We start from the raw sequence: 26,909 nt of genomic DNA on the forward strand, positions 1-26,909 counted from the left end.
ATTGTGGCTGAAAGAGTCAGAAAACAGATTCAATCAGAGTGATCCTTAAATCCATTAGATTTTAAAATAAGGGTTGTGTGTTTTTTATAGTGTTTATAGACGAGGGTTACAATAGGCCTACGAAAAACTACTTGCCAAGATTGCCAAATCAAACCTTCATGATCCAAGGCAGTATCTCTCGGAGAACAGGTCTGTTTCCTCTGCTGTACTGTCACTTAACGCCAGCAGTACCATTGCACCATTGCTTAATGGCTGTTCTTTTATACTGTACCAACTCCATGCTTCATTCATTGGCTCTTAGGGGCTATTTGCTCAGCCAATGTTGAAAGCAGAATTCAGGGCAATGCTGGTCTATGGCCTGACTCAACTCACCTTAGCGTTTTCCAGATGTTGTTGGGACTCCCAACTGCCATCAGTCCCTGCCAGCGAGGTCAACAGCCAGGGATGATGGAAGTTCAAGTCCAGCAACATCTGGAAGGCCAGAAGTTCCCCATTTTGCCTTTGGGACTAGCAAAGAGTTATGAAAAAACATGTATGTTAGCACTCCAACACACTTTTACATTTTAAAATAAGTAGAAGTATATTTGTGAGAGGGGAATCTAGATACACCACCAGAGGGAGTGTGTGCGCCTAGTTCAAGTTGTGCCAAGGAAGTTCCTTTATACAGTCAGACCATTGGTCCATCTAAAATACGTATTGTATTGCTGTATATCAGGCACCCCCAAACTTCGGCCCTCCAGATGTTTTGGACTACAGTTCCCATCTTCCCTGACCACTGGTCCTGTTAGCTAGGGATCATGGGAGTTGTAGGCCAAAACATCTGGAGGGCCACAGTTTGGGGATGCCTGCTGTATATTGTATGAGGGCAGGATATAAATATTTTTTTATAAACAAACATCTATACTGACTTTCCACTGCAGTGGCTTTCCAGGGTTTCAGGTCAGGGGTTTCGCCATGCTCTACATAGAGATGCTGGGAATTGAACTTGGGATCATCTGCATGCAAGGCAGGTGATTTATTGCTGAGCTAAAGCCCTTCCCCTACACTGGTGGGAATGCCAAAGGAGAGAGAAGGCAGTGGCAGAAAGAGAAGGGATGACTCCATCCACTGCCAGCCCAGTTGACTTGAGAATCTGCTTGCCTGATGGAACTCATAAGGGGATGCAACCTATTTGCAGGAAGAGACTCTCAACATGCAAAGCAGATACTCAACACTGAACTGTGGCCCTTTCCCCAAAAGACCAAAGTGTGGGAAACTACAGCATGCAGAAGTTCCTGGGTGATTAGAAAGGTCCTCTCTCTGCCAGAGACCTTGGAGAGCAGCTTCCAGACAGAAGACAAATGCTGGGCTGGCGGGGGGGGGGGGGAAGCATCCTGAGCCAAGGCAGCTTCTGATGTTCTGCAAAGCTCTCAGCTGAGTAAAAAATGGAAAACTCGCTTGCACACCTTGCAATGTCCTTCAGAGCAATATACCTCGTTCTGCTTTCATTCTGGCCAAGATGTTGTTTTTATCTGTTAAATCCGACTTTAAAGCAGCCTCAAGCTGAGCAATCTGCAGCTTCAGCTGCTGCTCCTTTAACTTCCATTGCTGGTCGTGGGTCACGCCAAAGGCACTAAGGAATTAAAAGGGGAGAAATGGAGAGAGAGAGAGAGAGGGAGAGGGAGAGAGGGAGAGGGAACAGAAAAGAATTATATTAAAGACCAACATATGGCATGTAAGGAACTCAGAAATAGGCTTTAACAGAAAATAATAAAGAGGGGAGTGCGGGGAGAAAGCGATTTTAGTGGCAGAGATCATTGTCATCATGTCTTAGGAATTAAGTAAACACATGCTGGTCTGCTGCTGTTGAAACCGAGGCGCCTCTCTCAGGCTGCGGTCGTGGGACATGAAAGGGTTTGCGGGATGAGCAACGGGGCTGGACTCAATTTAGAGCTCCAGAGCCAAGAGAGTTGGCAGCGGGTGAAGGTTTGTGGGGACTTGGGAAGGAATCCGGAGGCCTGTTCCAGAGGAATCTGCTACTCGAAACCTCAGCAACAGACTCCGAACATGGGCAGCCTTTGCACATTTAAACCTCTTTTCGTGTACAACCCTGCAGTGACCCACCTGATCCGTTTTAAAGACCTAGGGAGGGGAAAGGGGGGGAGCGAAGGAAGCCCAGAGGCAGTTGTCTGTCCAAAGAAATGTTGGCTACAACAGAACAGCGGTTCTCCTATCATGAAACAGCCCCTCTGAAACATAGTAAAAATCTTTGTACTCTTAAGCCAACTTTATACCCTTAAACCAAAAACTTGCATTGTTAACATGAGTTAACATGTTAACATTGTTAACCAGGAACAGAAGATGGCCTTTAGGAGGGAGGGGGAAGGGGAGGGGGAAGTGTTTATCAAATGATTCACAGTTCAAAAAACTGCGTGCATGGTGCGTAATACTACTTTTTCTTTTACCATATTTTATTGATTTCAGATATAACAGAACTAAGGACAGAACGACATTATTACCAACCCCTCTTCTACTTAATGTTATTGCATTTAATACGGGGGTCTCAAACGACAACAACTACCCCATACAGGGGTCTTACAATGCTCAATTTCCAGTAAATGTAGCAGCTATGGTTCAATGTTAACAGAATTTTGCAATTTTGGAGGCAGTGGTTCCAGAATCACATGCAGCTCTGAGGAGGGCTTGACTTAGCTTCCTCCAGAGGGGCTAGTAGATCTCGGGACTTGGTAGGGATGCCTTTCAAGGTCTCCTTGTTAGAATTATTTCCCAAACTTTCAAGTTTCAAATTATTGGTTTTGGACAAAGGAACTGATAAATTTGGAGCCTTCCACATATCAGCCTTTTTAATTTCTGCATTCTGCACAGAACACGTATGTGTATGATCACCTCAAGATTTCTGTTTTTTTTTGGTCTGCAGGGGCTTTACAAGTGAAGAGGAGGGAAATATTCAAATGGGCAAAATGTGCATGCCACAAATTCATATTCATATATTCTCCCTAGTTAAACTAGAATTCAGGAGGAATGGAATACAGGGTGTAGAGGGATATAATAAAGAAATGGGCTGGAGAACAATATGCTCGATCCTTTAAAACATTTTAATAGACTGCATGCTTAAATGCTATGTTATGATTTACTTATATACTGCTTTTTGATTCAAACGTCCCAAAGCAATGGATAGCATAGTAATACAAATGAAAAACTCAACAAAAGTGCTTTCAAAACAATATAAAATAGCAAAATCACAAAATGAATCCAACTGGAAGCCAATGCATTTCCAGGCCCAATTCAAATTGCTACCTTTAACCTATACCTGAAGGAATTAGCTCTTCCCAAATAAGACTATGCTGGCCTTAAGATCATCTAAAAAAGCTTTCCCCAGGGTGCCCTATCTATAGGGAGTGTGGAGGGAGGGCAACAATTGAAGGGGTCTTTGGGGTGGCAGCCCCTGTCAATGGAATGCATTCCCTAGGGGAGCTTGCCCTCTATGTTAGGTGAAGACATTTGTTCCCACCCATCCCAGTCTTTTTAGTAATTTTTAGCATCTTTATTAGCTAACAGCAGTTAAGTTATTAGGGTTTGAGCCAATACCTCATTCTTGTCAATAGTTTTAATGTGGACCATTGGAACTGCTACTTTGATTTTAGTATGGAAGTTTTCTCGTACACAGCTTTCTATAATGGAGAGGCAGGTTACTGAGATTTTTTATAAGATATGCATTTGTACTTACATATTTTAAATCATACATTTGTTTTGCGTATTTTAAGTCATCTAAAGACTCTGTTTCAGTTGACACAAATTTAAATAAATTGCAATTATAAATATAATGCTTATCATCATCATTCTTTCATATTAGGCCCTTGAGGGCCAACAACTGCATCTACCACATCACTGTTGCAGTGTGGAGATTTCAATTACAGGCTACACTGTTTAAATACAGATATGTATAGTTTTCACTTGTCAGAAAAGTTTGTACATTTGTACATTTTCCAACAACCACCTCAGAATTTGACTCTGGTTAAACTTAGAGCAATGTAGAATTCCAAATCCGCATAATGCTGACTTTAAAGGCATACAAAATTCTTCTGAAATTTACTGCTCAGCTATCATCTCCTTCGCAGTTAGGACAGCATTCCACTGGAATCTGCCTGGAATGTCTTTGGAGTTTACTTCACCCCGCTGCATTTTGAAGCCATCTGGGTAATGTACAAATGGCTGGCCATCCACCACACTGTGCTCTTAATACCAGTATGGACGGAGGGTCAGAGGGATACACGGTCAAGCGCTTATAGCTTCTGGAGCGGCTTGTGGAATTTCCACCAACATAATATGACTGGAACAAGCTGCCTGAAATGGTGCCATAATGCTGTAAATGCATGGCATGAATATGCCCGAAATCAGCAAGTCAGACAGCTAAACTGGACATGGCACTTTGAAGCCACAGCAGATTTTATCCCTGCTCCCCAAGAATTGGATATTATTCTCTCCCCCTTAGAGAAAACGCAATGACAATTGCGCTCTCTTTTCAACAAAAGCACTCCTACAGCTGGAGGGTTCTCCTTCCACCGACTCCATGATCAGGTGTTTCCTCATTAAGCCTCTGCAAATTGACTGTAATTGCTTCAATTTTCTGTTCGGCACCAGAAAATGAATTCAGTGCCCTGTCTCATTTCATGTTCAGTAGGTTTAGCCTCCTAATTTTTTATTTATGTGATATTAAGCACTGCTGACAGAATTTACACAGACTATTACCTCAGAGCGTCTTTACATAAATATGAAGTGCAGTCACAGTGCCAGCCTAAGGCGTTTTGGCACCTGAAAAAGTTAGAGTCACGCCCTGTGCTGCTCTTGATTGGGGTCCATTTAAAAAAAGAAAAAAAAAGAAATTGAGACATTGAGGTGTAAGCTGGAAGTAAAAGAAAAGAAAAAAAGACGCCTACCAGCCCACTGCAATCTGCTATCGCATCATGACAATGCTGTCTGTTGGCCAGCATAAAGGGGCAGGTGTGCTAATGAGTTAAAGCTGGGAAGTACTGCCAAAACTGACTGCAAAAATGTTTTAAGCTGACTTCTGTTACAAGGCTGCAAAACAACACCCAACGTTATAGACCCTTTGTTAGAAACTGTGCAGGTTCAACTCTGGCCAGGATCAAAAGAATTGCAAAACTAATTCACTGAGTCCAAGGGATTTTAAAAGATTATTTTACCTACCACACAGTGGAGCAAACTACTTTAGAAACTGGATACCATTACAAAAGCAGGTTGTGATATGGAAGAGAGTCAGCAGTTAAAACGGGGCAGGCAGGGGACGGGCAGGAGAAAAGATCAACAGGAATAGCACAGGACCTTTTAGGAGTGTGGTCCCAGTCTTGGGATCCCAAGAGCTACTTTATTAATCACTTTGAGAGGCCATAATTATAATATGCAAATCAATCAATCAATATTTCCATCTATTTATTGCATTTATATCTCGCCTTTTTCTCTAAGAAGCTAAAGCTGGCGCACATGGTTTTCTACTGCCTCATTTAATCCACACAACAATCTTGTGAGTTAGGTTAGGTTAGGAGGCAATGACTGGCCATCTATAGGGTCTCTATCTTGTTAGGATGCAGGTGTAGTTTATTAGCTTTCCATCAGCCCATGTTTTTATCAAGGCACTGGTTTTGAACATGTACAGTCTCTCCAAATTCAGATGCTACAGAGAATTAATTTTGGGTATTTTGTTTTATTGCCTAAAATGGTAGGAGAAAACCTCAAAATGGTATCAATCAGCATATAAGCAACACTGCCCCAAATCTCCTAAGGGCCACTCCCACCCAGTGGCTTCATATAAATATTAAATAGCACTGGGGACAAAAATCATACTCTGCAGGTTAACTGCCAGGGGTCCACAGCCACCGTATAATAGTGCGTCTAACCCTCATCAGTCCAGATGAAATCAAAAGCTGCAGGGAGATCCAGGAAAATAAACAGGGCTGTACTCCCCCACCATCTCTCCTGAATAAGGTCATCTATCAGACCGACTAAGGCCAATTCAGTCCCCAAACCAGGCTTGAACCCAGACTGAAAGAGGTCAGTTTTATCCAAAAGTGTTTGCAGCTGAATTGCCACTACTCATGCATTGGTTATTTTAGCCCATACATAAACTGAGAAATGGAATGTTAAAAGAGTTCTGTTATCAGTTATTATTTACCTGTTGTATAATTTATCATAGTTTTCTTTTAAAAGGTCCCTCTCTTTTTCCAAATCATTAATTCTATCTTGAAGCTGGAATGAAGACAAACGTTGTAAGTGATGCAATTAAAAAGCAACATTACCGACACTAGTAAAGCTTTCTGAATAGCTGCATGCATGGCTGTGCTTTCTGGCAGTCAGTGGCTGGTAAGCTTTGACATTACAGTGAATGCCCTGATGTCACAAAAGAGCAAGGCCAATTGGGACGGTGGAAAAATCAAGATTTGCAAAACGTTTTCATTTTTGTAAGGTTTTCTCCTTTTTTAATATCAACCAAGCATTAGTGCGTTGGGTCGACTCATTTCACCTGTTTTATAGGTAGAGATGGCTCAAGAGGTGGGGGCAGATCTGCTATGCTGCCTTTTTGGCAGGTGGGGGTGGGTGGCTGTTGCTTACCAGGAGGAGGAGGAGGAGTGAAGCGGTGGGAAGGTTGGCGTGGTGCAAAAGCACTGATGGAGCCAATCTGGCACTCCTGCTGGTGTGTTTGCACCACGGTGCCCTCCTCATCCCAGTAAGTAACAACGACTCACCCGCCAGAAAGCTGGTGTACTAGCTTGGTCCCATCTCGCAAGCTGCTTCTGTCTATAGATGAAATTTAGATGGTGTTTGCCACCTTTAATGCAATCATCATGTAATAGGATGAATGCAGCATCTTGAAATGGTCCGACTGCAAACTTGATCTTACATGGGTGTTCAAAGACTGCTCAGAGGTATATAAATACTACTGTAGGTTAACAACAGAGCGTTAAGTGCAATATATCCACCAGCTGTGCAGTCATAAGCCAAGTAAGACCAGAATGTTTAAATTATTGGGAGTCCTCTTACGACTTGGTCCGGGATACGACGCAAGTTTCTCTAGCCCAATTTAAAGGATTGTGCAAAGACTGTGCTCTTCCCAACCCCCCAACCCCAAGGATCTCACCTCTTCTAATCGTCGCTTTGAAAAATTTGTGGCCTGTAACTCACTCTCGAGGTGGAGGCACTTGGAACGTTCTTCTTTAAGTTGCAAATTGAGTTCGTCCCCCTTTGCCATGAGTGCATTGTGGCTTGCTTTAAGATTTTTTTGGTTCTGTGGAGGAGACGAGAGAAGGCAGCTGAAGTTGGGTCTGGGTGAGTAACATTAGGCTGCGACCACTATTCTTGGATGCAGGCTATGGATTCAGAGTCAAAAGGTTTCCTCCAGCAACCTTTAAAATGTAATCTCAATCCAGTCGACAGGAGATGCTCTTGCCATGTTTTTGACACAATGTCGGCAACAAAGAGGGTGGAGGGTGTTCCTCCCTCCTCCAGCATGCTAACCACACCCAGTTCAGCTGTGATGAGCAGGACCAAGACAGACATCTGTTTAGCAATTAAAGTATTTTGCTGTGGTTCTTGTGGTTTGGACACGCTGACCCAAAACGCTACAGTAGCAAGCAAAAATGAACCTGACCACAAATATGTCCATGCAGCTCTTGTCATTTTGCTGCTAACCCACCAGCTGATGTTTCGTTTGCCTTCTTAATTCTTTCCAAGGGAGCTGCATTAAGATTTAATTAAAAGAAATTCTGTGTCTCTTTAAAATTTGATTCTGCACTTCTGTGTGACATCTCAACTATCGAGCTGCGCTCAACATTTCAAAAACGTGCACCTCTGTTTATTTCGCTTTGGAAACTGTTGCACACACCACAATTTGCAAGGATTTGATAAGCATTTAAATCTTCTGAAAATAATTCCACTCTATAACTCCCTTACAAATGAGTGCGGTTGCTGTGCTGTGGTGCTTCAGCTTCGTCTGCTATGTCATATTACCATAATGATAAGCAGTGGGCAAAAAAATCCACATTTTCCATCCTAAGTAACAGTAGTATTGCTGGTAGAGAGGTCTGCATATGCTGAGTTGTGTATGGTGAGATATGCACAAAAGCTGCATGCAAATGTGGGCTGCATCATTAATTCTGGTGGAGGGAGCAGATCTAAGCTGAAGGTATAGGAAGCATCTAAAATGCTACACTTGGATTTGCTGATCAGGCCATGGTTTATGGAGAGAAACCTCCTACCAATTCAATTCCTTGGCATTTCCAGTTTGAAGGCTGGTGAATGGGTAGGCTTTACTGAAGGGCATCCTGCAAAGGGTAGGCTTTACTGAAGAAGATGGACAAATAGACCAACTATGCATTCGGCAGCTCTTGGCACCTTAACATTGTGAAAGACCATTCAGCACTTGAAGAGTGTGATTCTGTGCTAATTACAGCTGAAATTGGACTAATGTTTAAGTACGTCCTTCTGAGCAAACATGTATAGGATTGCAAGGTTAGTATAAATTCCCATTTATTTCCTAAAGGTAAATGTAAAGGGACCCCTGACCATTAGGTCCAGTCGTGACCGACTCTGGGGTTGCAGCGCTCATCTTGCTTTACTGGCCGAGGGAGCCGGCGTACAGCTTCCGGGTCATGTGGCCAGCATGACTAAGCCGCTTCTGGCGAACGAGAGCAGCGCATGGAAACACTGTTTACCTTCCCGCTGGAGCGGTACCTATTTATCTACTTGCACTTTGACGTGCTTTCGAACTGTATAAACATTCTTAGCTAGCCTTCATTTACAGCACAATCATCATGCCGTCTACTAAGGAATAAGTTGCCCTGAGTTCAAGGGAACTTACTTCCTGCTAAGTGTATATAGGATTGAAGTCTTAAATTTCCAGATCTGTATCATACTTTGGGTGAAGAAAGAAGTACCTCTCTAAACAAGTTTATTCCATACATAACCCCACCTGGAGTTCAATGAGGTCTACTTCCTGGTGAACAAGTTTACAGTTCTAGCTGAAGTCTTTGCCTACCTCCTGAAGCTGAAGAAATCTTTCCTCCATTGCTGCAAACTCATTGCTTTTCTCCACCAATTGTTTGTGGAGCTTGATCATTTCAACATTGTCCCGAATGCTTAACCTACAAAATGGCATGTTCAAAAAGAAAGTAATTGTGAGGTTTATGGTACAATAATAGTCGAGTCACCTTGTTAATTTTGCCTTGGAAAACTTAAAACCCTTTAAAATGGGTTCTTCACACCTTCCTAATTCCAAAACACAACTGGGGAGAGGTGTGTGTATAACAACTAAAACAATTCATTTCCTTAAAATAAACATTATAGGTTGTTAAATAAATACATGTTTTTACAGTATGAAGATATTTGAACATTACTCATTATTTGGATGTTTTGGTTTATGCTTATCAAACTTCGGTGGAGCCTGTGGTGAAAGGAGCAGTATTATACTTACAGTAGGAAGAGAGAAAAAAACACTTTCTTCCAAAACTTTTGTGTTAGAGAATTACTATTTAGTGGAGCATTATCCAAGAACGTAACCCCTTTCCAAGTATTTCCAAGGCAAGCGGCTTAGCATTTTACACAGATAATGTCCCGAGATTGGCATTCAAATTAGCTGCAGATGTATCTTAACAATGACCATCTTGACCGAAATTCTATATGGCTAAGATTCTGTTATATATTTTCCCTGCCGAGATTCAATTGAAAATTCACTATTTAATCTTGTTAAAAGTCATCACGCAGATAAATACAGATATACTTTCAAAACCCTATCCCTTGAACAGTGCAAGGTGATCTCATTATTATTGTTTTTGCATGTATTTCAACCAAAAAATGTTTTAAAGGAAACCCCTGAATTGATCTTAACTGCTAATGCCAAATAAAGTGTGATAAACATCAGAACAGAATCTCACATCTTGAAATACATTGTTTCTCCTCTAATACTTATCTGTTATAGACAGACTGGAAAAATTGTCCCAGTGCCATGCTGGAACCAGAAAATAGACTACAAAGCCTACACATCTGTAAACCAGCTGAGAACTTGAAATCCTTTTTTAAATATATAATTCTTTTGAAACTCAGGGTCCATTGTGTTTTGCCATTACCTAGTCATCTGTCCTTACCGAGAAGATTAAAAAGCTCACAAACCAGGAATCCAGTTTATTGCACCCTTCATATAAATAGATGTAGCAAGTAGAGGAAACATTTTTGCCTGATGCTAAACACTAAAAACTCCAATGCCATTTCATGTTCTTATGAATCTTGTTTCTCACATCACATCAAACAAATAGCAGGGTTGGCTTCAAAAGAGGTTTTTCAGGAGTTGAGAATAAAAGGAGTTGAGAAGAATGACATTTATGATACATGTAGATCTAAGCCAAATGTCTCCTGACAATTGACATTAACTAGTATGTACCACAGTGCCTAACTCTTTGAGTGTTCAGACCTAATGGGGAACCATGGTCTCCCACCAGGAGAACAAAGTACAGTGAGTCTGAGGCTCACACACTTTCTCTCCCCCTCTCCTTTTCTTTTCCATGCCAGGAGGGAAGAGATGGAAAACTTATTCTTTTGACTTTAAACTAACCACAGTTTCCCATTACACCTAAACTAGGGGAACAGTCATTTGTTAGACGATGGTTGGTGAGAAAAAGTCAGAACCATACAGATTTATTTCAGATTCTGGTTTGTTGTCACTAACCAGAGTTTAAGCTAGGGCTCCCCACTTTTTGGCGCCTGAGGTACATTTGAAAATCTTAGAAATACCACAAACTTCCATTAAAAGAAAAAAGAGAAAACTGACATTACTCAGAACTTCCCACAACTTGAAACAGACAAACACCTAAATAAAGCACAAACAAAAAAAGTAGGGCAGCTCCCAATGACCCAAAACATAGGAAAAGAAAAGCAGAGGGTGTTGGAATGGTAGTCCCAAAGGAGTGTACATGAGGGAGCTATGGTGCCCAAGAGTACCCTGTTGGGGACCCCCAGCTTTAAATGAACCAAGTTTGCCTAAGTAGCTTCCAATCGCTTCTTTAAAGGTGCAAAAGAAGAAGGTAAAGGAAATGGGGGAAGACAATGACACAGCCCAGGGCTTGTAGTTGCCCTTTCTTGCAAGCATTTGCCACCAGTGCTAGCCATCCAAAACCAGAGAAACTAAGAGGTTTTCCTTTTGACTGGATAATATTCCCATCTTGCCTTTCTATGTTTTTGGCCTAAATCATCCTGACCCAAAGTGTTGCAGATTAAGTGACCTTAGGGAAGGCAAAAACAGAACTGAGCAGAATTAAAATATATTACCGTAAGCACAAGTACCTATGCAAATGATAGAACCTAGGAATGTTGTTAAGAAAACAAGACTCCAGATGGACAATTCATGAGCCATGTTTTTCCAACATGAAAACATCTGTTGTTCCGAACAATCTGGGATGACCCGAGCCATCTACATGCAACCCATATTGCCCAGATTGCTTCTTCTGCACAGCATGGTCCTGGTGAGATTTCATGCTGGGATGATCCAAGGTTGATTTTTTCTTTTTTGCTGTGCAAGTGTGCATGTGTGAGGGGGAGATCCTGCAGCAGTTTACTTTGAGCTGCTGTGGCAACAAACAAGCATGTAATACATATTGGGCTCTGAGCTTGCATTTCTAGTATTATCAGGTCCTGCTGCCAATTTGCTGTAGACACTGTACCAGTGCAGGAATTTGTAAAATCCTTGTTCCAGTTTTCCCCACCATTGGCAGCATTCACTTCTCATAACTCCCCCCCCCCCCATCCATATAGTATATAGTAAGCAACCCTGTTCATGCACATTTGAGCCTTGGAGACATGATGGGAGTCCATTCATTTGCATGTAATTAATTGGGTTTCATTGGCACTGTTAGTTCTGTCATCAAGACAGCAACCCTATTATATCAACTGGCCAGTAACGGGTAAAGTAATACCTGATGTTCCCCATGCAAATGCTTGCAAGAGCAGCACAAGAAAACTGAGTGCAAGTAAACCAAACTTTACTGTCACACGATTGGATACAACTTATGAGTTGAGAGCATGTCCATTCCATTTTACCGTTGGCCTGTTGCCTGCTGCTCTTTCAGCTGCAGGAGAGCTGCTTCAAACTCCTCCTCCTTCTTCCGTATTTCGCTTCTGAGCATTTCCACTGCTTGCACCAACTCTTCATTGTGCGCCCGTTGAGACTCAACCACATTCTCCCTGCAACATTCAAAGCGCTTTGAGTTTACCAGTTAAAAAGTGGAAACTTTATGTTTAACATAATGGGAAACTAGAATGAAACACATGTTCTGCCAGGTATATAAATGTTTATCAGAGGTTTACTTCTTACTGGTCCCACTGAAGCCACCCGAAGTTGAGAAGGCTATATGAAAGAGGCAAAGAAGCTGTGGTATGACAGGCCAGGTTTTGTTGAGGCAACAAAGCTTTCTAAATTGAAAACCCAAAATTTACACCTGCATCCTTTAGGAATTCTTCCCAGGGCAACTTTTTTCTAAGGGAGTTCTTCATGTCACAGAGGATTCTGATCTGGGGCGTCAAGTTTGTTCACAAGTGCTGGGCCTCACAAATGCAGTGAGGTAAATCCAGTTAATAGTGACTCCACACTGATCTATCAGTAGTGTGAACAAGCCCTTATTTATTTACAAACAAACAAACAAACAAACAACCCCCCTCCAAACCCTCCAAGTGCTTAAAAAAAAAACTAAAAAAAATATTAACATTACTTGATACAAAATAATTAAAAACGGGTATCCAACAATATCCAAAAAGTGATTTAAACCAATTACATAGTAGCTGAAAAGAAATAAAACACACATCTGGATAGGCTTGCCAAAACAAAAATGTTTTAAACAGGTGCTTAAAATCGTACAGTGATTGGACTTGCTTGATGTCAATAAGTAGCGAGTGCCAAAGTATAGGTGTTGACACGCAAAAAGATCAATTTCTTACAAGTGCGGAATGAGTATTATGTGGCAACTGTAATGTTGCCAGTTAGGCAGATTGAAGCCGTCAAATGGGCTTATATGGGGTAAAGTGATCCCGCAGGTAAATTAGTCCCATGCTTTTACCAATAATAACACATTGAATTTGGCCCAGTAGCAATGGGCAGCCAGTGCATATCTCTGAGCAGAGGTGCTATATGCTGACAAGGCCTTACTCCCTGCCAGCAACCATGCTGTAGCATTTTGCCATAACTGCAGCTTCTGAATCAAGTGCAAGCAAAGACCCACTTAAGAGTGCATTGCAGAAACCCAGCCTTGAAGTCACATGAACAATCGTGGTCAAGCTCTCCTAGTCCAGGAAAAGCCGCACCAGACCCAGCTGATCTTCCTTTAGGGAGGTTTCTCCATCATTACTGGTGTTCGCTTTGATAACCCACTTTTGTTTTAATTTTTTTATTCATTTTATAAATGTACCCACTTTGACACTTATCAGAAAAAGTGGAGAGTTCTCCAGAACACAGTTTGAAGGCCATTAGGGAGGATGAGGTTGGTGGCCTCAGAGACGGAGCCTTTTCCATAGTGTCCTCATGCCTTTGGAATTCCTTCTCAAAGGAACACTCCCAAGTCCCAACTCTTTCTCTTTTTAGACAGACCCTGAAGGCTTTTAAAAATTTGATTTCCAATTGGTCGCATGTTGCCTTAGTATGTTTTATAACTGGTGTTTTTAAAAAGCTCTTGTTAACTGCAACACATTCTGGTTTTGATGGATGTGGTGCTTTATCCTCCTTTGTAAGCTGCCTTGAGAGGACCTTGTCTTTCAAATGGTGGGGTGTAAGGATCCCCAATAAATAAAATAAACACTTTGCTAGCTCCCAGTTATGAAAAAAATGAACACCGCTACACTGTGTCAAAATAATTACAATTGATTGCTAAAACAAGCAATTGCATGTACAAAGTATTTTCGTTTCACTCCATGGCATCTCAAGATGAGTCTCCATGCTGCTTTTCAAATAACATTTATTTTAGCTTGGAAAGACTAAACATGGAAGGTCTTGGGGGGGATCTCCATGGGAGCTTCTAAGAGATAATTAGGATATTAAGATCTAAGAGATATTTAATAAATTGTAATGCTTCTGAATATGCATAAATTCACTGTATGGCATAGTGTCACCCACATATTTTTCATGTAAGTTATATGCTCATTATTGAGATTTCATCAGACACGGTTATTTTGAACTAGCCTCTTGAGTTGTATTGTAATAAATTCGTGCTTGGCCTGTAGAACTGTACATATTTGAAACTAACTGTGCAACACTGGATATGAAAATGTTTATACTGTGTGCAACTATCAATTCAACAAATAAATCTCAGTGCAATCCTGTGTATGCCTACTCAATAGTTAGCCCTGCTGAGTTCAATGAGTTAGGCTGCAAGCAGAACAGTAAGCCCCACTGAATGCAACAGGACTTAAGTAGACATGGTTAGAGTTTAAGCAGACATGGTTAGAGTTGCAGAGGGTTACTCTCACATAAGTCTGTATAGGATTGGAGGCTTAAGATGTTTACCATGTACCATTGAACAATTTGATAACTATTAATTGATAACAATTATCCATAGGATAATGCATAGGGAAATAATAATAAGCTGAGCCTGAATTATTCATTTTATGATAAGTTATTATCTACATGCTGCTGTTTTTATTCAGGATATTTTAAGATCTGTTTTACATACATTTTTATATTGGAATTTTTTTTGTAACTTATATGCAGCTTCGTTAACCTCCACAGAGGTGTACGGATAAAATCCTCCCCTGGTCAGTGGTTCAAGATGTGTTGTGAGTTCAAGTCCTGGCAACTGGAAAATCAGCAGATGTGCAATGTGTGTGTGTGTGTGGGGGGGGGTTGAATACTTAACATTCACTTAAGCTACAAAGCAGTGGTGGGGGGAGCAGTTATTACAAAAATATCAGGGCAGGAAAATGAGCTTTATTATCCCTAGGCAACACATTGGCAAAATATGAGAAGACCAGTGAAAGTCTTATTTCCTAAAATATTCTTAACAGGAGACTTTAAAAAATGTTCCACGGCATTTCAAGAGGCAGTGTCTTGTTATCTCTCTTTACTGTACTCTCCCCCACACTAAAAATATTTTGTGAGCTGCCTACAGTTGGTACCTATTAAGTTGACTAGCCTATATATGCCCCCAGTTCCTGTGACCATATGTTTTCCTATTGAAGGTGATTGACGCAGGTGCTCAAAGCTGAGATCAAACAATATGAGAGGTTATTAACTTCAAATGCTGTGAAACTGGGTGTGTGTGGCATTTTCTTTTTTTAACAGTCCATTCTTTTTTTTTAAAAAAAACCACAACCCACTCTATTTTTTTTGCTTTTGTTTCATGAAAGTTTGACTATCCAAGGTACGCTGCTACAAGATTCTTCCGCCCAAAGGCATTAGTATTCATGAGTCATCACAGGGGTGAATCAACTCCTTGCTCATCTTTATCCAGAATCCCTTGGATAGAGAAAAGGAGCCCACCCCTGCCTTAAAGGAATGCCCAGTGTAGATGTAGTATGCAGTCCAGTTTTAATTCCCTTTAGACCAGGCATAGGCAAACTCCGGCCCTCCAGATGTTTGGGACTACAATACCCATCATCCTTGACCACTGGTCCTCTTAGCTAGGGATGATGGGAATTGTAGTCCCAAACATCTGGAGGGCCGAAGTTTGCCCATGCCTGCTTTAGACTGTCAGTTAACTGATGACACCAAGCAAACAGTTGATGTCGGGAAAATAAAGAAATATAGAAAAGTCATACAAGTTTCTTATCTCTGCTCTTGCTTCCTCAAGTAAGTTGTGTCCATACTTGGGGGGCAACGCTTGTGGAGATTTCAAAGGTCGGATTTCTACATCCTGCATTCTCATTCCTAAAAGAAGAAGGGAGTAGGTGGAATAAGAAAAATCAGAGAAGTATGTTTACTGAAAGGTAAGTGACTAAAAGGAGAGAAAAAATAAGCAGTAATCACACATACTGAGCATTATCTTACTATATTTGTAACAGCCTTGAATTTAAGCCAGGGAAAGCCAATGTGATGCTCTCCAGAAGTTGCTAGACTACAATTCCCATCATTCCTCACTAATGACCAAGCTGGCAAGGGTCGATGGGAAATGGAGTCCAACAACATTTGGAGGACCACAGGTTTGAATACCCCTGTTTTATGGAGATGGCCCATAACCTAGTGCCTTCATTTGGGGTTGCAATCTATCTGGTCTGACCATTCTTCCATCTGGACAAAATTGTCAGTTGAATGGCAGCAGCTCTACAGGGCATCACTCAAAAGTATTTTTCCAGCCCTGCCCCTCCATACCCTTCTTGCTTGAGATGCCAAAGAACCAAAGCCAAATCTATGACCTTCTGCATGCAGAGCTCTATTGCTGGACCACGGCTCCCCTTATTCTTGAAGCTGAACTAATTCAGGCCATTGGTCTCTCTAGCCTAGTATTTTCCTCTCTGACCATCAGTGGCAATTAACCAAGGCCTCAGGCATGAACCTTTTCAAGCCCAGCCTTCCTTTATGCCAGGGACTGGACCTAAGACCTTCTACATACAGAGCAACTGCTATACTGCTAAACATAATGGACATTTAGATGTCAAGATGTATTTTAATTTGAAGGCTGTACTCAAGTAAGTACTACCCAGATGAGACGCACTGAAATTGATGGACTTAAATTAGTCAAGTCCATTCATTTCAGCACAACAATTTTAATATGAACATCTATACCTTTTTAAAGATTTGACTTCATTCATATTTTGGTTTTTTAAACTTGTTCTTAACCTTTTTATTGACAGTTTTAATGCATGTTATAGCCTTTGTAAACTGCTTCAAGGTTTCATTTACAATCAAGTGGAATGTATGCTATGTTAAATAAATAAATAAATAGGCTTACTAAAAATGGTGGCATGGATCCAAAGGCCAGTGAGATTCATTCACAGCATACACACTAGAGTTTTGGAGCTGTTTCCTCTAAAATGACAACCCCCTCCTTGCAATGTTACTTGACAATCCTCTTTTGAAGTCAAGGGGTGTTCCACAAACATTATGGCAACATGGCATGGAGGGCAGCTGCTATTCAAAGGAGAAAAAGTAAAACAAAACCCAGTAAGTATACTCATGCCTTTGGCAGCAAGTAGCTTTTTGGATCCTGGCCAGTTTGTCTAAATTCTAAACATAACAGCATACATTCTTCATTACAGTTAGAAGTCACTGTTGTTTTAGGCCACAGTTTTAGCAGAGAACAGATTCTGAAGGGCTTGCAGGAAAATGGGGTTACTACTTTTGATTTCAACCAAGTTCTGGAAGCTCATGGAGATTTTAATTCGCATTAAAGCAGTTGTATTAGCCTATCCAGTGCTTGACAGTGATGTTAGAATGCTATGTTTCCTCCATTTACAAAAACTTGGCATGCATTGGGCAAAGGCTTTCCTCCAAACAGGGAGAAAAGGGAATTAAAGTAAAAAGATGAGAGGCGGCAAACAGTCTGCCCAATGCATCCCAAGAGGCTAGAATTCATTTGATAAAAATAATAGGAAATTTCCTAGTACATGGAAGCAGGGATATAACGGCAGACCTGGCTGTAACTATTAGGCACTGCTACCTATAATTGTGTGCCAATAAATAAATAAATATCAGAGCAAGAAAGTAAATTATGCAAATGGATTGCATTAAGGGTGATAGCTGAGATAATTTTAATTTGCTTTCAAGGGTCTTGCTTTCCAAGAACCTACTTTTATCTCTTTCATGGGTTGACAGATGAGAAGGAGGTAAATATATACGGTGGCATCCGATGCAAGTCCTATTCAGAGTAGACCCACCAAAGTTAATGGAAACAACTAACATAGGATCATTAATTTCAATGAGACTACCCTGAATAAACTTTGTTGGATAGAACCCATAAAGATTTGAGGATTTTAGGAGCAGCTGCAAATAAGTGTGCTGAAGCCAACTCCACATTAAAATTGAGCACTTTATGCTTAGATACTATTTGACCCAAGAAATTTCAAGCCTTCATTCTCAAGGATGGAGAACCTGTGGCCCTCCAGATATTGCTGGTCACCAATTCTCATTGGCCCCAGCCAGCGTTGTCCCTCTGTAGACCGAAATCTTTAAAAGAGAGAAGCCAACAAACAAACCCTTTTGATTTAGGGCTTGCTCCAATTAATCACGACAAAGGTTTAATGTTACAAAGCATAGATGCCAAGGACCATCTTTAAGTTGACATTCCTAATCCTTCCCACACAACAGAGTATTCCTCTTGTAAGAGGATGCCTGCTCTGATAAATGAGTGTGCTGTTTGGAAACAAGCCACATCTTCTGATTCAGAAGTTTTGATTCTAGCCACATGCTGACTTATGTAAATTCACTCAATTGGTTAATCAACTATGGAATGCTCTCCCCAGGGGGAAACACCTGGTGCCACTACTGGCTGCTTTTAGGCACCAGGCAAAAACATTCATTTTCAGCCAAGCTTTCGAATGAACCCATTCGTTCATTTATCTACTTATTACATTTATACACCACTTTTTCCTCCATAGAGCTCAAAGCGGTATACATGGTTCTCTGCCGCCCATTTTATTCCCACAACAGTCAGCCATTAAGCTTCATGACTGAGTGGGTATCCAAACCCTGGTGCTCTGGGCTATAGTCTGATACCTGTCCTCTCTTAGTGGGTGAGATCTGTTAGGCTTCTTTTTACGTCTATCATGTTTTTAGCTTTAATTTTGTTCTAGCTTTATACTGATTTAATTTTTTTTGCATTGTATCAAAAGTCGTTTTCTTTGTTTTTAAAATTTATATACTGCCCTTCATCTGAAGACCACTGGGCGGCTTACAGTATAAAAACATGAAAATACACCACATATTAATGAACAAATCAATACCCTCCAGCTAAAAAGGCCATAGATGGTATAATTAGCCGAAGGCCTGGGAGAAGAGGAATGTAAAGAAGGAGCCAGGTGAGCCTTCCTGGGGAGAGAATTCCATGAAGGTCAGAATAGGCCTGTTCTTGTGCTCCCGCCTTCTGGCTCTCATGTACCTTTCTTTGCGCGCTCCTGGACACCAACACCCTCCACCGCTTTTTTGAGACCTGTATTAATGCGTGCCTGGACATAACTGTAGGGTGTGTGCCGCGGGCCTTGAAGCTGGAGCTGCTGCTTGGTTGAAATAAGCCTGTTGCGGACAGCTTCATTTTGCTTCTCCAGTTCCCGAACTCTCTCCTGCAGCTGCTCAATCACTTCCTCCATCTCCACGTCGTGACCCAACCGCTTGGGGCCGCCACCAGCCTGCTCAGCTTTTTTCTTGTCGTTAACAAGCCGAATTAACTTGGTGGCCATTCTGTGGGGGAAAGGGGGGGTGGAAGAGAGAGAGAGAGAGAGAGGGAAAATACAACTTATATAAGATGAAAAAGGTGGTGGTGGCGGCGGGGGGAATTAAGCATAAAAAACATTCTGTTGAAAGGAACATAATCACTGTGAAGACTTCAGTGCAGAACCTGAATAATAAATTTCAGGTTTTGATATAACTATTACTGCCTGTGAAGAACTCTTTGAAGATAATTGAAACCACTGGATAGCAATCTGCTTTATAGCACTGACAAATAACAGTTTCCTAAGGCTTATCATTTAAAGTTTAGTAAAAGGGAGGGACGCATATTTACTCCATATGCTGCTCAAATTTGGAACGCATGACCTTCCTGAGGAACTCTGCATGCTGTTAAGTATAGTTACAGATTGGGGATGTGGTGGGGCCACGTATAAAAGCTTCAGTCCCATATGATATTAAGCTATCCAACGCATGCTTACAATATGTAACACATTCCATTGATGTAGTGCTTCCAGTTTGAGTGCAAAAGTGGAGGACACCCCCCCCCCTAAATTTCAGTTCTAAAAACAAGTAGGTGGGCAGGCTCAAAGGCAGGCCTTTAATGGCTCATGTTGCCTTGCTACATCTTACGCTTAGCAAATAATACCAGCGTGCTTAAGAGAGGTTTAACAGTTAGCCATGGGATATAATTGGATGCAGGAGGTATGGTTTTCATCTAGCTTTAAAAGGATACAAATTTTGCTTTTGGCATCTCAAGAGTTGTACCTTTGATTTCTCTTAGTTTTGATAAACATGGGGAAGCCAGAACAAAAGACAGAGAGGGCACATGGGGGGTGATGTAACATACAAGAGCAGAAAACACTTCCAGCAATGAATAGGGTTGCAGAGGGTGGGGGTGGGGTGGGGTGGGGTGTCGGGGAAGGACTTGGCATACAAAGAAAGAAAAGGTGGCTTTGATGGAAGAGAGAAGTTCAAGACTTTACAAAATTGGTCGCACATCTTCAAGAGCTGTATCTACTTTATAGGGAGGCTTTTTTCATTTTAAGATATCTAGACGGGAGACTGAAAATAGAGACGCACTTCATTTGTTTGAAATGCTTTACAGTACTTTATTTCTGTACAGTATACTGACAATCTTCTTATTTGAAAGAACAAACATATATATGCGGAGCAAGTTAATAGCTTTGAGATGTCACAGAATAACTTACTCGCCTGTAAGCTATTATCTAAAGCAGCCTTGTAAAATAGCCCCCAAAAGTTATTAGCTTGTGTTTTGTTTGGTTCTTTCCTCATCACCTACTTTTTACTCATGGAGGGGCTGGTACAAGGTGGATGGAATGCTCTGTTCCGCCTAGGCTAGTTCCTCTTAGGAGTAAGAAGCAGGAGAGTGAATCAGTGCCCCCTGCTCTGTCTGGTGTCTGTTCCAAGTGAACAGCCAGGTGGTCAAACCTCCTGTGCACCCAGCACAGAACTGTAGTGGACTGGCAGTGGAAGGAGAAAGCCACAGTCGCCTACTCCCTCAATTCTATGTTGTATATTCAGTATGGGGCTTTGTCTCCTGCACGCCCAGCCCAGAGAGCTGGCAGCAAAGGCAGGGATTGCGCCACATCTCCACCCCAAGCTCACCATATCTCCACACTAGACACCCTGGGGATTTGCCAGCAGTTTGTTTAGCATAGAAACACAACAGGCTGGTGGCGGAGGAAAGTAGTGCTCCTTCTCTCTGCAGCCAGCCCTCTTGGTTCTTATGCTGGATGCTTAGGATCTTGAGCTACTGTACTGCAGGAGCTTGATAGAAGAGAGACTGAGTGATCCTTCCCTCCTGTGGAAGCCCACTCATTTCATGGGAGGAAATTCCTAGTAGGCTACAGCAACCAGGAGAGTGGTTAAAACCCAAGGCTGTTCTCAAATGTGTAGCAGAAACAAAGAAAAATCAGTTTACAATGAGAATGAGCATCAAAGCCAATTGTAAAAGTGGAGAAAACAGGTTAAAGACCAGTTAAGTTGCAGAGAGGGTGCTGCATCCCACATGAGTTTGTGTGTGTTTGTGTGTGTTTGTGTGTATAATATTGTTATTATAAGAATAACTTACAAAATTGTCTTAGTATTAAGGATTGTATAAATGTATAATAATAATAATAATAATAATAATAATAATAATAACCCTAACCCTAATAATAGCTGAAAGTATGTAAACAGCTTACCTAACCCAAACTTATCTTTTACCATTTCACTGAGAGGCAAAGGTCCCCAAACTTTTGCTTTAGAAGAAGAGAAGGAAGTCTGACCTTTTAATTTTATCTTCTTGTTTATGTGCATGTTGCTTAAGTAAGAGGTTCTCCTCGTGCAAGCGAAAGTATCGGTCTTCCAGCTCCTCTCGACTGATTCGTGAAATCCCATGTCGAGCCTTGACATTTAGGACCATTGATGGCTCTGCAACAGAGAGGATGTCCATACCAGAAACTTGCTGAATGTGGGCCCTACCACCATTTTCTCAGTTGCTGTTGGAACATAAATTGCTCCATGTTTTCTGTGGAGCCCTGGGTGATCAGAAGATGACTAGAGTGTAACTAGCAAAAGACAGTCATTAAAAGATTTGGGGCATGAGGTCATCAGTATAGTGACAACACACAGCTCCATTCCTTTGTTTGAGGAGGAGTCAAGAATGACTGTGCATGACCTGAATGCAGTAGTGAACTAAATGAGGGTCAATAAACATGCTGAATTCTTTTAAATTGGAGGCCCTGTAGGCAAGGGACATTCGGATGGGGGCTGGACTCTCTCTGAAGGAACAAGTTATGTAGTATGATGATGCTCCTTGATCTATCACTGGCACTAGGGGCCCAGGTCACCTCAGCGGCAAGGGGCACCTATGACCATCTTTGGCTGGTATGCCAGCTACAACTGTTCCTGGACAGGGATAACTTGGCCACAATGAACCATTCATGCATTGGTAACCACAGAGACTAGGTTATTGTAATGCACTCTATGTGAGGATGCATTTAAGGCTGCTCCTGAAATTGGAGCAAGACCTGTTCACTGTGCCACAGCTTTCTGAAGTCCACCACATGGCTATGCACCAACAGGCCTATTCTGTGATAGCACCTAATTCTACAGCACAGTCTCTATTACCAGTTTTGATTGTTGTGAATGCCAAATGAAGACAAAATGGTATAAAATGATTTCTCTCTATAGTATATTTGCACTAGACTGTCGCCATAATGTTTAGCGAGGTTCTAAAGGTAGGGACTGAAGGACATCAGCCAAAATCAGTGAGAGAGTCTGCCAGTTCCCTGGTCCAATTCACCTGCCTTGCCGACCTGTTGCTGGCTGCTCTTTACCCAGTGGGGGAGGAAAAGTTGCTCTGCATGTGCTCAGGGGAACTTCTTTTGAATGCAGGGAGCCATTCCAAATTCAGTCACCAGTGTAGAGCAAATCCAGGCAGACCTGGTGGGGGTGGGGGTTGGCAAGTAAAACCCCAGGGAGTGGGAAGAGCCCAGATAGTTGTCACTACTACTACTACTGGTGTGAATACATGTGTTCCAGACTCTATGGTATTGCCAAGCTTCCACAAGCTGAAGATGTTTTGTATTACAACTAGCAGCCCCAGGCATGGAAGCCTAGGTATGCTCTCCAGGAGTGCTCAGTTCAGACCCTCTTTTCAGTATCCTTGTCCCTCTGGATAAATTTATCCTTTCAAAGGAGCCAGCTGATTAAAACGTGTAAGAAGTGGAACAAACCTTGCAGCCCTATGAGATTTAGACCTATGTCTCTCACCGGTAGATCCTCTGATGTTTCGTCAGCTGCAGCAGACATGACTGAGCTGTAGATGACAAAACCCAAAGAAAGATTCTCTCTGTAACATAAAATTGCACAAGCACCACACACTGTAAATTACATGAGATTAAATGAGAGTGAAAAGTAATGACAGATTCTGGCAGAACTCTTTCCCTTCATCTTCACCACACAGAAACCACAACACCAGGGGCATCATAAAGTTCTATTTTAAAAGTTGTTTTGCATATAATCATATTCATTCATATAGTTTATTTTTTTAATGTAGATTTTGCAGCTCTTAATTCCAGGTATGCATGCCCATGTAGAGTGTACTTGATTTTGTAAAAAAATGTCAACAGGTCTACATGAATCAAAGGGCTTGTAGTTTCAACAGACAAAACAAGTCAATATTGTGCTTCAATAAGCTTGGACCTAATCTGCTGGTTATACAAGCATGAGAGTGCTATGGTGCCCATGTCCTGCAGATAGTTTTCCCACGGGCATTTGGCTAGCCTCTGTGAGAAAAGAATGCTGGAGCAGGCAGGTCTGACCCAGCAGGACTTTTCTTATGTTTAGACATACAGTACTGGGAAACTGCACAATGCAGAGTAGGTTCCAGAAAGCCACAATTTTAATAGATCAAGGGTGAGATTCTAGAGTCATCTACCTGAAAGTCTACCCCACTGATTGGAGGACTAGCTTCTGAGAAAACACACATTGGATTACACGGCAACCTTCATACAATTAATTGTGGCTGCAAACCTACTTGGGTTTAAGTCCCACTGAAATCAATTAGATTTAGTTCTGAGCAAACATGCACAGATTCAAATGGCACAATTTTTGTCAGTCGGGTGACCCTACTTTTATATAACATAGGGATAGAACTGTATCAGTACTCTCTGCTGGATACATCTGGTGTCAGAGACAAGGCAGGTGGCAATCTGCAAACATGGAGAGGGCATTTTCAACTTTAGTGCCCTATCTCCTTTGCAATAAGCTCACCTGGTACATTGCAATTTCTTAAGTGCCAGATAAACACTTTACACCATTTCTTTAATTAAATTGCTTTAATTAAATTGCTGTTTATTCACATTGCTTGCTTTAGGCTTCACACCCACTTACGGTAATCTGAAACATTTATATACTACCTGGAGCCTATTTAGGTTTTTGTACTGCCAATTTTAGCACAGTAAAAATACAATAATAAAACAAGAGACATAAGCTTTACAACTACTAAAATCACAGTTTAAATACCTGAGTGAGAAATAATATTTTAGCTGCATGATATGTTTGTGTGACAAGGAGAGTTAAAAAAATGCAGCATGGGATCACGATATATATCTTGGAACATGTCAGATAATAAGGAAAATGCTGTAGCTGAGTAGCAGAGCATTTGCCTTGTATGTAGAAATTCAATCCCTTGAATCTCCAGATATTTATTTTATTTACTATTTATTTATTGAATTTATATCCCACCTTTCTCCCCAAAGACTTCAAGGTGGTGTACATGGTTCCCCACCTCCTCATTTAATTCCCATGACAACCCTGTGAGGCAAGTTCGGCCAAGAGATTGTGACTGGCCCAAGGTCACCTGGTGAACTTCATGGCTGAGCATGGATTTGATCCCTGGTCTCCCAGGACCTAGTCTGGCACTCTTACCACTATGCCACATTGATAGAAAGAGACCCTTGCCTGAAACCCTCTGGAACTGCTGCCAGTCAGGGTAGATAATATTGAGTTAGATGGACCAATGGGTCTATATTCCTACCGGTATGAAAGTTCTGAACACTCACTTGTGCCTGGTTTTTTTTTGGGGGGGGGGGAGTTTTGTTCTTCTGATTGTTTTTGCTCTAATTATGAACTATATGGTGGTAGTGTCTGGATGTTTATTTATTTATTTTTACTGATACTTGTTCACTAGAGAAACCTCCCCCCCCCACTATTTCACTTTAAAAAACATGCCCGAGTTTGCTCATTTCCTCTTCCCTCCTCACATTTTTCTTTTTGTATCATTTCATTTTGTTGAACAAAAGTTATATACTGCTTAGCTGCAAGAAACCCCCAATTGCTTTCAGAGCTAGACAATAAAGCTTTTTAAACAGTCTTGTTTTAAATGATTATATGCAAGTCATTCTGGAAGTTTTTTTTTTGCTGAAGAGTAGGGTAAAAGAAGTTAAATAAATAAAAGTTAGCTTTCAGTTATTTTATTCTCATTCCTTACGGTGTTGCATTTTAATCGTATGCTACCTTGGGAGGATTCCCCTTCTTTAAAAGTATTGTAAAATACATTAAATAGTAACAATGAGCAACAAATACATCCTTCCCTTTTACTGATACCGGTAGCATTTTGTTTTCATAACTGACAGTATACAACATTAGAATGGCTTGACGGTAGGGATTTGGAGGGTAACAAAAAATCCAAAAACTTTTCAAATGAGTTAAATAAGAAGTCATTTATTTCGATTTTTAAACCACCCTTCACCAGTAAGTTGTGCAGTATCTAATTAAAATATCAAAAGCAAAAACATCATTAAAATGCAAGCCAATTCCTTTTTTTAAAAAATAAAAAGCGGTACCAGTTATCAAATCACCCTATGCAAAAACAAGCACCATATCAAATCCCAGCCTAAATATGCATACATTTACATACATTGCAGTTTAAATTTGCATAGAAATATCCCCTTGCCACCTCAGAGCCAAACCCCCTACAAAACCACCCATTTCCTAGACATACCTCCCCTCCCCTGGAGGCCCCAATTCAGCAACTCACAGCTGCCCAGTCCCCCCAGTTCTTCTCCTCCGGTCCGCCTCCGCCCTCTCCGCATCCTACGTTAGCAACCGCCTCCGTTGCTATCCCTCCAGAGTCACTTCCGTTCTCGTTCAAGGGAAGGCGTGGAAAGAAAGAAAGGGGGGGGGGCTTCCGCGCGGACGCCTTTTCCCGCCGCACCATCGCCCTCCCCGCAGAGCCTGCCGGGAGTAGTAGTTCTAAGGAGGAGAATTTCCTTGCGAACGTGAAGCGGCTGAGAACTACTCAAAGTGTGCGCTTCCTAGATAGTCCCCCCACCCACCCAGATTACCGTGAGCGAAAGTTTCAGCGTGCATTGTGGGAGTTGTGGTTCCTCCTGCCAAGCCAAGCTGGCTATGCTTTTTTTTTTGTCCGGAAGGAAGGAGGCTTTTCTTCGCAAGGGCGGGCCTTTTGCATGCGAGGCAAAGTGCGCAGCCCGGGCAGGAGAACGGCATGAAGCGGAGAGGAGCAGGGGAAAGAGAGAAGGATGTCAAGGTAATTCACAACTAGCTCTGTGCAGGTGGAAATATTTAACATTGGAAAATTGCATCTCCCCTCTTTTCTCATAGCCAAGAGCTGCTTATCTGCTCATTGCACTTGCATTTGCACATTTATATCCCCCACTTTTCCTCCAAGGAGCTCGAGGCAGCGCACAAGGTTCTCTTCTCCCCCACCGCACCCCTTTTATCCTTACAACAACCCTGTGAGGTAGGTTTGGCTCAAAGTGGCCCGAGGTTAACTGGTGAGTGGCGACTTGAACCCCTAGATACTAGTCTGACAGCCTGACCACCACGCCACACCGGCTCCGAGTTGCTCCCCACTGTAATGTACATCGCACAACACACTACAAGCTTCTGCATAGTACATTTGGAAAGAAGGCCCGCAGATCTTAATACAGTGGTACCTCGGTTTATGAACACAATTGGTTCCGGAAGTCTGTTCATAAACTGAAGCGTTCATAAACTGAAGCAAACTTTCCCATTG

The 26,909-nt window shown here is 41.7% G+C and overlaps 2 protein-coding genes across 10 annotated transcripts in view; one reads left to right on the forward strand and one right to left on the reverse strand.

Moving 5' to 3' along the window:
• Positions 1 to 25,993, reverse strand: part of RPGRIP1L (RPGRIP1 like) — a 72,414-nt gene extending 46,421 nt beyond the window's left edge. Inside the window, exons 1-10 of one of the 4 annotated variants that reach the window (XM_035119297.2) lie at positions 25,911 to 25,993; positions 23,104 to 23,186; positions 21,652 to 21,796; positions 19,077 to 19,375; positions 15,802 to 15,910; positions 12,100 to 12,243; positions 9,050 to 9,155; positions 7,154 to 7,300; positions 6,191 to 6,264; positions 1,473 to 1,612 (exon numbers count right to left, since the gene is read on the reverse strand). In XM_035119297.2, coding sequence (XP_034975188.2) covers positions 1,473 to 1,612; positions 6,191 to 6,264; positions 7,154 to 7,300; positions 9,050 to 9,155; positions 12,100 to 12,243; positions 15,802 to 15,910; positions 19,077 to 19,375; positions 21,652 to 21,796; positions 23,104 to 23,179 — 1,240 coding nt within the window. In that variant the 5' untranslated portion in view covers positions 23,180 to 23,186; positions 25,911 to 25,993. The other 3 variants (XM_060276058.1, XM_035119298.2, XM_060276059.1) reach the window with 3 other exon arrangements.
• A 323-nt stretch (positions 25,994 to 26,316) lies between these two features.
• The window catches only part of FTO (FTO alpha-ketoglutarate dependent dioxygenase), a 249,524-nt gene continuing 248,931 nt past the window's right edge, over positions 26,317 to 26,909 (forward strand). For all 6 annotated transcript variants that reach the window (XM_035119015.2, XM_035119023.2, XM_035119018.2 and 3 more), the window contains exon 1: positions 26,317 to 26,420. In XM_035119015.2, the coding sequence (XP_034974906.2) occupies positions 26,379 to 26,420 (42 nt within the window). In that variant the 5' untranslated portion in view covers positions 26,317 to 26,378. The remainder of the gene's footprint in view (positions 26,421 to 26,909) is intronic.

The sequence above is a fragment of the Zootoca vivipara genome, chromosome 6 (assembly GCF_963506605.1).
Source record: "Zootoca vivipara chromosome 6, rZooViv1.1, whole genome shotgun sequence".
NCBI lineage: Eukaryota > Metazoa > Chordata > Lepidosauria > Squamata > Lacertidae > Zootoca > Zootoca vivipara.